Source organism: Desmodus rotundus, chromosome 5 (genome assembly GCF_022682495.2).
Source record: "Desmodus rotundus isolate HL8 chromosome 5, HLdesRot8A.1, whole genome shotgun sequence".
Taxonomy (NCBI): Eukaryota; Metazoa; Chordata; class Mammalia; order Chiroptera; family Phyllostomidae; genus Desmodus; species Desmodus rotundus.
Genome location: NC_071391.1, coordinates 145,662,287 through 145,675,038, shown reverse-complemented (window position 1 = coordinate 145,675,038; position 12,752 = coordinate 145,662,287). Strand labels below are relative to the sequence as shown.

The 12,752-nt window shown below is 40.4% G+C and overlaps 1 protein-coding gene across 1 annotated transcript in view; it reads right to left on the bottom strand.

Annotated features, from left to right (window-relative positions):
* The window catches only part of EIF2AK2 (eukaryotic translation initiation factor 2 alpha kinase 2), a 44,054-nt gene that overhangs the window by 11,599 nt on the left and 19,703 nt on the right, over positions 1-12,752 (bottom strand). The window contains exons 12-13 of the mRNA XM_053924263.2: positions 11,319-11,493; positions 7,993-8,121 (exon numbers count right to left, since the gene is read on the bottom strand). Of these exons, the coding sequence (XP_053780238.1) occupies positions 7,993-8,121; positions 11,319-11,493 (304 nt within the window). The remainder of the gene's footprint in view (positions 1-7,992; positions 8,122-11,318; positions 11,494-12,752) is intronic.

Genomic DNA, 12,752 nt, shown 5'->3' with positions numbered 1-12,752 from the left:
AAATCCTCAACAAAATATTGGCAAACCACATCCAGCAATGGATTAAAAAGATCATATAATGTGATCAAGTGGGATTCATCCCAGGGATGCAAGGATGGTATGATATTTGCAAATCAATAAATGTAATACATCACATAAAAAATGAAAGACAAAAATCACATGATCATATCAATAAATGCAGATAAAGCACTTGATAAGGTATAGAACCCATTTATGATAAAAACATTCAGCAAAGTGGGAGTAGAGGGAGCATACCTCAATACAGTAAGGGCCATATACTACAAACCTACACCCAACAACACACTGAATGGGCAAAAACAGAAAGTTTTCCCACTGAGATCAGGAACAAGACAAGGATGTCCACTTTCACCACTTTTATTCAACATAGTATTGGAAGTCCTAGCCACAGCAATCAGACAAGAAAAAGAAATAAAAGGCATCCAAATTTTGCCTTTTGGAAAGGAGGAAGTAAAACTCTCATTGTTTGCAGATGGCATGATAGTGTAGAGAGAAAACCCTAAAGACTCCACCAAAAAACTACTTAAACTAATAAATAAATTTGGCAAAATGGCAGGATACAAAGTCAATATTCAGAAATCGAAAACATTTTTGTACACCAACAATGAAATATCAGAAACAGACATCAGGAAAAACATCCTGTTTGATATACAACAAGAAAAACAAAGTACCTAGGCATAAACCTAACCAAGGAGGTAAAAGACCTGTACTCAGAAAAGTACACAACACTGAGAAAGAAATTAAGGAAGACAAATAAATGGAAGCATATACCATGTTCATGGACTGGGAGAATTAACATCATCAAAATGGCCATACTACCCAAAGCAATTTATAGATTCAATGCAATCCCTATTAAAATACCAATGACATATTTCATAAGTATAGAACAAATATTTCAAAAATTCATATGGAACCATAAATGACCCCAAATAGCTGCAGCAATTTTGAGAAAGAAGAACAAAATAGGAGGCATCACAATACCTGATATCAAACTATATTATAAGCTCGCTGTAATCAGAACAGTCTGGTACTAGCATAAGAGTAGACACATAGATCAATAGAACAGAATAAAGAGCCTAGAAATAAACCCATGTCTCTATGGTCAATTAATATTTGACAAAGGGGGCAGAAGCATAAAATGGAATAAAAATGGCCTCTTCAACAAGTGGTGTTGGGAGATCTGGACAGCTACATGCAAAAAAATGAAACTTGACCACCAATTTAAACCATACACAAAAATAAACTCAAGATGGATAAAAGACTTAAATATAAGTCACACCACCATAAAAGTCCTAGGGGAGAACATACGCAGGAAAATCTCAGATTTTCCATGCAGCCATATTTTCACTGATATGTCCCCTAGAACAAGGGACATAAAGGAAAGAATAAACAAATGGGACTTCACCAAAATAAATAGCTTCTGCACAGCTAAAGAAAATACCACCAAAATGAAAAGACAACCAATCGTATGGGAAAACATATTTGGCATTTATACTTTGGACAAGGGTTTGATCTCCAAAATATATAAAGAACTCACATGACTCCAATCCAGGAAGACAATCCAATTAGAAAATGGGCAAAGGACCTGAACAGACACTTCTCCAAGGAGGACATACAGAGGGCCCAGAGACATAGGAAAGGATGCTCGGCATCACTAGCCATCAGAGACATACAAATTAAAACCACAATGAGATATCACTTCACACCATTGAGAATGGTCATCATAAACAAATCAACAAACAACAAGTGCTGGCGAGGTTGTAGAGAAAAGGAAACCCTAGTTCACTATTGTGGGAATGCAGACTGGTGCAGCCAGTGTGGAAAACAGTATGGAATTTCCTCAAAAAACTAAAAATTGGAACAGCCTTTAGACCCGGCAATTCCACTGCTGGGATTATACGCTGGGAATCCTGAACCACCAATTCAGAAGAACCTATCCATCCCAACATTCATAGCAGCACTATTTACAATAGCCAAGTGCTGGAAAGAGACTAAATGAGACTAAATCCTTAAATGAGCGGATTAAAAACTGTGGTACATTTACACAAGGGAACACTATGCAGCAGAAAGAAAGAATAAGCTCCTACCCTTCATGACAGCGTGGGTGGAACTGGAAAGCATCAACAAAACAAGCAAGCAAGCATAAACATAACCAGAGACACTGAAATAAAGAGCAAATTGACAGTAACCTGAAGGGAGCAGGGAGGGGGATAAGGAGGGAAAGAAGAAGGGTCATTAAGGAACATGTATGAAGGACCCATGGATAAAGCCAAAGGAGGACTGAGCATGGGAGGTAGGGTTGGGTGGGTGTGGGAGAGTGGTGGGGGGAAAATGGAGACAACTGTACTTGAACAACAATAAAAAATTATGTGTTTCAATATACACTAATATATATATATATATTTTAATCTGTGCATTTATGCTACATAAATTATTCTTCAATAAAATATTTTTAAATTTAGAAAATCTCTAAGAAAACAAAAAGGACAATGATGAATGACTTTTAAAAAATATTTTGAGGGTGACAACATAGGATGCAGGAGATTATTTAATGAAGTGGGAGTTAAAAGAGAGCCAGTTAGCCTCTTACTGACTTCTATTTCATACTCCAGAAAAAATGTAAATGATTTTTTTTGCCAGATGTGTTCCTTCTCTAGGGGGAAGAGATGTGTTCCTTCTCCACTCTAGACCCTCAAATCATCAGATAACTCAGTATATTTATTCTGGGATGGCAAAATAATAGAGGTTTTTTGAAAGATATATTTTCAGCTAAAATGATTTTTAAAGAGCATTTATAAATCAAAAAGAAAAATTGGATGATCAATACCAAAACATGAAAACAGACAATAAGCAATCAACCAAAACCAAAAGCGATTAATCAGTCTATATATAAGCCAAACATGCACAAATCAATATGGTACAACCATCTTCATAGAAGCATTTTTTGTAACAGTCAAAAGCTAAAAGCAATCCAAATATCCATCCATGGATGGATAAACAAAATGTGGTCCATTCATACAATGGAATATTATTCAGCCTTTAGAAGGAAGGAAATGTGAACATGTGCTACCACATATGGGTGAGTCCTGAGGACATTATGCTGAGTGAAATAAGCCAGTCCCAAAAGGACAAATACTCTCTGATTATACTTAGGAGGTACTTAGAGCAGTCGGATTCACACAGACCGAAAACAGAGTGGTGATTGCCAGGGGCTGGAGGGAGAAGGGAATGAGGAGCTGGTCACTGGGTCCCAGAGTTTCAGTCTTGCAAGGTGAAGAGTTCTGTGGATGGATGGTGGTGATAGTAGCACAACAACATGCATGTACTTAATCCACTGAAATGCTCACTTAACAATGGTGAAGATGGGGGTGTCTGGTCAAGATGGAGGCGTAGGTAGACACACTTCGCCTCGCTGTACAACCATAAGGAAGAACACAACTAACTGAAAAATGAAAAACACCCAGAACTTCCAGAAAATCACCCAGAAAAACACCCAGAACTGTATGGGAATTTAACAACCAAGGATTTAAAGAAGCTGTATTCATCCAGAAGGGTCAGAGGGGCAAAGATGGGGAGTAGGGGCAGAGAGGACACAGTGTGGTGGTGAGAGAACAGCAGCCTATGGAATGGGCGGCCCCACACTCACCTGTGGTGGATAAAAATCAGGAGGACATCTTGTGAGTGAGCAATCCCAGCCCTAGGCCAGACCAGGCAGCCCAGGGTTCCAGCACCAGGAAAATGAAGTCTCATAACTTTTGGCTGTAAAGCCAGTGGGAGTTGGGGCAGCAGAAGAAACTGCTGGTTTCTCAGGAGAGCTCTGAACCCCATCCACCCTGGTACCACAACTAGGACAGCAGCTGGAGGGGTGCCAGTCACAGACAGAAGTGGGTGAAGGGACTGGAAGAGGAGCAAGGGCCAGGCAAGCTCCCAGAGGTCAGCCAGCTGTGACACTGTCCCCCCGCCACACACACAGAGCCACAAAGTGACAAAGCAGCTTGTCCCACTCAGGCAAATACCCAAGGCTCTGCTCCATACAACATAACAGATGCACTAAGACAAGCAATCAAAGTGGTTCTGCCTAGTACACAGACACAGGGAGGCTTCCAATGAGGAGACAAGAAATATGGCTCAAATGAAGGAATAGAAGAGAATCCCAGAGAAAGAACTAAGTGATGCAGAGATAGCCAGCCTATCAGATGCAGAGTTCAAAACACTGGTGGTCAGAATGCTCAAAGATCTTGTTGAATATGGCAAAAGGATAAGGGAAGAAATGGTTACACAAAGTGAAATAAAGAAAAATCCACAAGGAACCAACAATGAAGGGAAGGAAGCCAGAATTCAAATCAATGATTTGGAACATAAGGAAGAAATAAACATTCAACTGGAACAAAATAAAGAAATAAGAATTCAAAAAAAAAAAAAAAAACCAAGGAGAGTTTAAGAAGACCCTGGGACATCTCCAAAAGGGCCAGCATCTGAATCATAGTGGTACCAGAAGGAGAAGAGGAAGAGCAAGAAATTAAAAACTTATTTGAAAAACTAATGAAAGAGATCTTCCCTAACTTGGTGAAGGAAATAGACATACAAGTCCAGAAAGCACAGAGAGTCCCAAACAAGTTGCACCCAAAGATGACCACACCAAGACCCATCATAATTAAAATGCCAAAGGTTAAAGATAAAGAGAGGGTCTTAAAGGCAGCAAAAGAAAGGCAGAGAGTTACCTACAGAGGAGTTCCTATGGGACTGTCAGCTGATTTCTCAAAAGAAACCTTGCAGGCAAGAAGGGACTGGCAAGAAGTATTCGAAGTGAAGAAAAGCAAGGACCTACAACCCAGATTACTCTATCCAGCAAAGCTATCATTTAGAATGAAAGAGCAGATAAAGTGCTTCCCAGATGAGGTAAAGCTAAGGAAGTTCATCATCACCAAGCCATTATTATATGAAATGTTAAAGGGTCTTATTTAAGAAAAAGGAGATCAAAACTATGAACATTAAAATGGCAACAAACTCACAACTGCCAACAACTGAATCTAAAAAAACAAAAACAAACTAAGCCAAAAATTAGAACAGGAATTGAATTATAGATACGGAGATCATTTGGAGGGTTATCGGCTGTGAGGGGGAAGGGGGAGAATGGGGGGAAAGGTACAGGGAATAAGAAGCATAATTGGTAGGTACAAAATAGACAGGGGCATGTTAAGAATGGTACAGGCAATGGAGAAGTCAAAAGAAGTTACATGCAGGACCCATGGACATGAACTAAGCAGGGGGATCGCTGGAGGGAAGGGGTTACCGGGCAGAGGGGGGCAAATGGGGAAAAACTGAGACAACTATAAGAGAATCAATAAAATATACTTTAAAGACAATAAATCAATAAATGGTGAAGATGGTCAATTTTATGTTATATGTATTTTGCCACAATTACAAATAAATAAATGTATTTTAAAAATCAATAGCCTCACTCACTAATCGTCAATTAGATACAAGAAGTCCCATTTTAATGACAGAACACCATACATGCTCAGGGAAAAGCTTTAAAATACAAGCAATTTTCATAAAGAAAAAAATATTTTAGAATTTCACTGAAAAATATAAACGTGACCTTGAGGTAGATTGTGTTATTGCTCCCAATTGTGCACTGGCCTCCCAGTGAAAGCACGGCATTCCCCTGTACACTTGGCCTTGAGCTGGGCCATGTTTAGTGACGTATGCCACTGCTGAGCAGAACCTTAAAAGCCATCACAAGACTATGACAATGCTTTTTGCAGTGGGGACAGCAATACTCATTTCGGGGCCTTCCTTCAGTCTGGGTTCTAGAGCGAAGGAGGCACGTGGGGCAGAACTTTAGGCAGGCTGCAGAAGACACATCAGGTGAGCAGGAAATAAACCTTTGACGTTGTGTGCACCGCCGGGCAGTCAGGGGTCATTTCTTACCATAGCATTGGCTGGCAACTTTCTGGAGAAGTTTCAAATATATTAACATGTCAATCTTCGTCAACTTAATACTTAAATTTAATGCCATTGCTATCAAAACCTCAATACCAGTTATGAGACATGACAAGCTGACGCCATCGCTTATTTGGAATCATGCATGTGAACACTAAGAGCACTTTTAAACTGAAGAATAACATGGGAGATCCCACTGTCCAAACACTAAAACCTATTTAATACTGCTACAATAATTAAAACAGCATGCTGTTAAAGAAAAAAAACAAATCAACTGGACACAAACAGATCCATGAGTGTGTGGGAATCTCCTGCATGATAAAATAGCGTTTTTATTGTGCTAAAACACATATAACATAACATTTACCGTGTTAACCATTCGTATTTGCAGAGTTCAATGGCATTGTCTTCACAACGTTGTATTCCCATCACCACTGCCTATTTCCAGAAGTTTTTCCATCATCCCCGACAGACACTGTACCCATTTAAAAATAGGATGCCTTCCCATTCCTCCCTCCCCCAGGCCCTGGCAACCTATGTTCTACTTTTTGCCCCTATGAATTTTCCTGAAAATAATATTTTAAACCATGAACTATTTAACACATGGTGATGGAACAATTAGGTATCCAGGTGGGGAAAATCAAGTTATAATCCCTACTCATATATGTGCAAAAATGAATTCAAGTCCAACTAAAGAATTGGCAAAGACACAAAATATTTTATAATCTTGTGGCAGAAACGACTTCCAAAATAAAAATTGAGAAATCTAGCAGCCATAAAGAAAATGTGGGCACATGTAACACTTAAAAGCTTCTATACTGCATTATAAACAAAGAAATAATGAGTAACAATCAAGGAGAAAATTTCAGTAAGACAGTTAATAGATACAGCATCAATTTCTAAACTGCATGACTCCTTACAAATGCATTAGAAAAATATAACCTAGTTAAGAAAAATGAAACAAAGACGATGAATAGAGAATTTGCAGGAAAATGATAAGGAAACACATACAAAGGTAGCCTACCTTACCAAAACCCTGGAAAATGCAAACTAAAAAAGCAAGACAGCCCTCGCTCATCACACTGACCAAAACTACAGTCTGCCCGTACCCTAGTCTGCAGGTGTGAGAGCAGGAGCAGCACCCTCCTGCACTCAGGCAGGAGAGCACAGTAGAATCACTTTTTTAAAATGACCACCTCCCAGTATTTATCAAGTTAGAAATGTACTTGTCATTCTATTCAGTAATTGCACTTCAAGGAATCTATCATAGATTATCTTAGAAATATTTGTTCTTAGATTCCACGATAAGGAGGAGGACATCTAACATGTCTATAAATGTAAAAAGTTGGAAACAACCTAAATACATACCCATCAATAAGAAAATAGTTAAATTACGATAGAGCCGTCTTCGGCATACAATACAGTTATTAAAAAGGATGTGTCACCAGGCTGCTACGGCTCAGTGGGTTGAGCACCGACCTGAGAACCAAAGGGTCGCCGGTTGGATACCCAGTCAGGGCACATGTCTGGGTTATGGGCCAGGTCCCCTGTAGGGGGCATATGACAGGTAATCATACATTGATGTTTCTCTCCCTCTCTTTCTCCCTCCCTTCCCCTCTGTCTAAAAATGAATAAATAAATTCTTTTAAAAAAATGTGTCAGATCTACTTGTACCAGTATGAAAAATTAAGATACGTTGTTGAGTGAAAAATAAAGTCACAAAAGAACATTACAGTTAGTATTCCAGTAAAAATGCATGTATGTATATTTTTATGTAAAAATTCTGTGTAAATATATATCTGTGTTTGTGTATTTTTATAACTCACAGTAAATGATCTTAAAGGACAAACAACAAACTGTAGTTAGTGGAGTAAAAGTACAATAAAAGGAAGGTTAAGGGGACTTTCCCATTTTTATCTATATACCTCAGCACTGTTTTAATTGTATAAGAAGGGTCTATTATTTTTATGATGGAAAAAAATGAAAGAGGTAAGAAAAATATGGAGGTAGAAAGGAAAGCGGCCTCACCTGTTCTGGGCTCATGTACAGGGGCGTTCCCCGGTCACGTGTCCTCTTTTCATCGTATTCCTGGAATGTTACAAGTCCAAAGTCTCCAATCTTTATTTGTTTTGTATCTACTAAAAATATGTTACTTGGCTACAGGAAAAGAAAAAAACAGTATTTAAGTACCAATTTGACAGACTGGTATCACATATCCAAATCATATCTAGCAATGGCTAATTTTATGTTTGCTTAGGACAGTATAAGACATTTACCCTTACACAGGTGGCTCAAAATAGAAAATTTAGTATCACAGGCCTTTTAAAGTGCCAGCTGGGGAAGTCAGGACTTCTCTGCCAGCAGAGAAGGCCTGGGTCAGAGCTGGCTTCAAAGATCTGGAGAGCTATTGAGTGGAAGGTGGATTCACTCTGCATCATCCCTGGTGGTAAATCCAGGACTACAGGGGGCTTTAGTGTGACCTAAAAATACTATTAATGTGGTTCAAAAAATGGGCATTCAAGAGTTTCCTATCCCAGGAAGTATTCAAGACAGAACTGGACACCCTCTTGGTGGAAATGTTGCAAATAGGCATCCAGGATTCGATGGGGATTAAAGTAGAAGATCTCTTCCAATTTTCAGACTCTCGGAATGGGTCTCTTCCCACTAATACTATGGGGTATCTTGTGCAGAACTACTTGTGGGAGCTTCCTTGATGTCAATTTCCCCCACCTCTGACAACTTCTTCAAAAGCATACCCCTTCTATCCTTGAAGGCATACCAAGTTAGCCAGAAACCAATTACTAGCACTGACGTAGTTTTTCCATGCAATTCTTTGAGCAGGTTGAAAAAAAAAAAAAAAAAGAAGAACAGAATGAAGGGTGTTCATCTTATCCCATAGATTTGTAGAAGGCATTGACCAGTATTCTAAAGAACATGAAAATAGATGGTTACTGGGAGGAAATTAATATTTGCCATTGTTGAAAAGGCCAGACTTGCAGTACAATGTTGGGCTACACATTCACGCACAGGCGTCGTGAGCCAACACTTGTAAGAGGGCCTCATCAAGGACCTGAGAGGGAGGAGACATCAGCCCAGGATGGCTGACAGAGGAGCTTCCGAGAAGCCAGCCTGAAAAGGTCCACACAGAAAGTAGCAGTTGGATTGGGACGATGAACAGTGAGACTGGAAGCTAACACCAAGAACACAGATGGAAAGCTGTAGAGGTGTGTGGGGTGGGTGTGGAGAGAAAATGTGCCAATGCTAATTCCAGTTAGTGCAGGAATGTGCTGAGTTCGCACAGGTGCAACTGCTAGTCCCACACAGCGCTACAGCCTGACTCTGAGAAACAGGTTACATTTACGATGCTGTGTAAACATATAACCTGGATAGGACCACGTAGTAAAAATATCAGAGTGCTTACTTCCTGTTCATTAAAAAGAAAACAATGCCACATTTTGTGCAATCAGTAACAGTATTATTTTGCAAAATGTTGGGGTGCAGAGCATTAAAAGAGGGTGCCTATTTTATACAGGCAGTATGGGAATAAGGGCTGATGCTCAGGCTGAGAATGACCAAGGAAGCTGGGCCTCAGGGGACTGAACCTCCAAGGGCTGTAAACCCTCACTCCAGCAACATCTGTGTCACTCCTCCAGTGCCTCTGGTCTACTTAAGATTCTGGCAGGAAATGATAAACACTGATAAACTTACGTAACAGGGGCTTTACTGCGTAAAGACCGTTCTCTGACAAAGCCACCTGCAACTGGTATTTTGCGAGGCATCACCAAAAAAAGTGCATGCCTCCGTTTGCATCCTATCTCAGATGCAAAACAGCAGCAACTGTAGCAGCGAAGCTATAACAGTGGTAGAAGATGAAAGAAGGCTCAGTAGTATTCAAGTCTGACCTTTGAGCAACTACAGATGTAGAGCAAACAGTGTCTGCGAACAGACACAAGAAAAGATCAGTCCCTGACCCAGGGCACGGGTGGTGGGGGACATGGGAGGTGTAGGAGAAGGTAGATCCAGCCAACACCAGTTGGAATCGCACTAGTTCATCCTGAGGAGGGTGTGGGAGTTCATACCCAAACTTCTGTGTTTTCTTAAAAATTACCGTATAAATAGATAATTGTGCTTAATTCTTTACTTCACTCCATGTATGACTTATTCCAAAGTGAAGGCATAGCCTTTGCAAATGTATCTTTTTGAGCATAGTCCTTCTTATGTTCTAACTTCAAACAACACCTTCAGTTATTGTTAGAGAGAGAGAGTGGAACCAGGAGGACTCGCACATGAAGGCATCAGACATTCAGCCCCCTGGGCAGACCAAGGATGCAGTTTCGTTTAAGGGCCACTTACTCCTTTGAAGGAGCAACAAACAACTACCTGTATAAGCGTTTATTTCACTCAGGGAAAGTTTTGCTTCACTCCTCACTCCTGGGCGGTTTAGATGGGTGGAATAAGCAGACAGCCAAGATCCATATAAATGAGGTGCTCCTGCCTGATCCAGAGAGATCTGGAAAGGCTACATAAAGGAACCGGGACAAAGCGGACAGGCGGAAGAGTGCTCCATGCGAGGTCACGAGCACAGCTTCAGTGGCGGGCTTCAGCATGGCTAGTTGGTGAGGACAGCAGACAAATCACAGAGCACGGAGTGCGGAAGAGAGACTGGAAAGCTGTCCTGTCTCTCTTCTTTTGTTTTGATGAGATGGAAAAATGGGAAAACTGCTCATCTAGACTGTGTAGGATGCTAGGAAGATAGAAGAAACTGAAAATACAAAGGTCCTCTCACGTTCCAAGGTTTGGATTATTGCAATTTTCCAATCATGAGACAGAAGTGTCCAAATTGACGACAAAAAAAAAAAAAAAAATCTAGACTCTGGGCTTAGTAGTTGTGACTGCCCTCCAGAATAATGGCTGAGAGAGCAGGAGAACCCCCGTTCCCAAAGCCACAGTCAGCAGAATCCCTTCTGCCCCTCAGACAAGCCCGGGTAGCAGCAGAGGCCGGGACAGAGCAGTCAGCTGGCTGTGCCAGCCACAATAATCATCTGCCCGGAGAGGTGCAGTATCCTAAAGCTATTTGTGTTTACAACGAGAATGACTATCAGGCAGGGAGCACCGGGAGTGAATGAGCTCCTTTCCGTACAGCTCAGGGTCTGGGCAAGTTTACTAGCCCTGGAGATCTTCTGAGTGGCTCGAGGGAATGGTATGTGGGACAAGTTCTAGGTCCAGTCTAACTTTAGAGGATCAGGGATATTATTTCCTCATGACTGTCAAATGATTCTAAAACTGGAGAAGATAGATTTTAACATTACTAAATTATATTTATCAATTCCTAACAAAGCACATTTTCCACTTACCTTAAGATCTCTATGAATTAACGCTTTTGAATGTATATAATTCACTCCTTCTACTATTTGCTCAAATAATTCCAAAGACAAGTCTTTGTCTGTACCCTTCTCTCTTCTATCATTAATCCATTGTTCCAATGTTCCTTTATCACAGAGCTCCATTTGGATGAAAAGGCACTCGGGGCTTGGTCACAGAGAAGTAGCAACAGAAATAAATTCAGTAAAAAATTCATTTTTTAAATTTTTTAAATTTTATTGTTATTCAAGTATTTTTTTAAAGTATAACTTCTCTTCTTAAGCACAAACATGTCTCAAAACAGAAATCTAAATAAATAAATGTGAATCAAAATATAATAAACCATTTTTGTTTAAACCCTAAATCCCCAGATGTCCAGAGCTTTATTTGTTTAACTAATTTATGAAGTATAAGCCTGTCCATTCTTCAATGCTTAGAGAGGTCCTTGATCACCTTTCTAAAAGATGGGAACGGGAGCATTAATACAATGGAATTACAGAAAACCAAATCTCATCATTATAGTAATTTCAAAGATTTTAATTCATCATCAATCTACTGAGCATCTATCTTGTGAAAAGCATAGAACGGGCACCGGAAGATGAGAAAATGAGGGAGACACTGTCCTTGCTGTCCTGGGAATGACAGTTTAACAGGAGAGAGGTCAAGGAAAAAAACAAGCCTAAAAAAACAGCACAAGGTCAGGTACTCAGAGAGAGATGCCAGTCAACTGCTGTGTGGTATAACGGGGAGGACTGAGTGTGCTAACCATATTTTTTTTTCTGAACTAAGTTGGTCTCATGATTAATACATATTATTTGAACGTATACTGACTAGGAAATAGAAAGAGGTAGCCAAGAATTTGCTGAAAGCTGAAGAAGTCCCACGTGCTGATGATGGTCCAGCACTCCTGAAACTGATGATGAAGTTCTCAGCCCATGGGATGGAGGCTGGGTTTGTGTGGGAAGAAAACGAATGCACAGGCCCACAGTGGGCTCAAGATTGCACTGAGCAACTTTCAGAGGGAGATGCCAGCTCTTTAGAATCTTCCAACCCTTTGGCAGTGGCTTATCTGAGATGAAACATGAGTGATGCAAGGTGAGGTGCTCCCATCAAAGTTCATGGCCTTAAAATTATTTTCACTTCCCCCACCCCACCATAAATGGTGTCATTGCATTTGAAAGGGACCCGCTGACTGCATCCGACCAATTGGAGGCCTGAGAGAGGGAGAGAAAAGCGCTGGCAGCTGAGGAGGGACCCTCCAGTTGCAGCATCGACAGTATGAACAACCTACTCAAGATGTCATTTACAGACGAGACTGAACTAGACGGGCCAGTAAGCCTACCCGTGAAAGAACACCATCAGGAAAGCTATACCTGAGATCCTGAAAACAGCTGAGGACAGGAAAAAATGTTTGAAAACGAGTATGG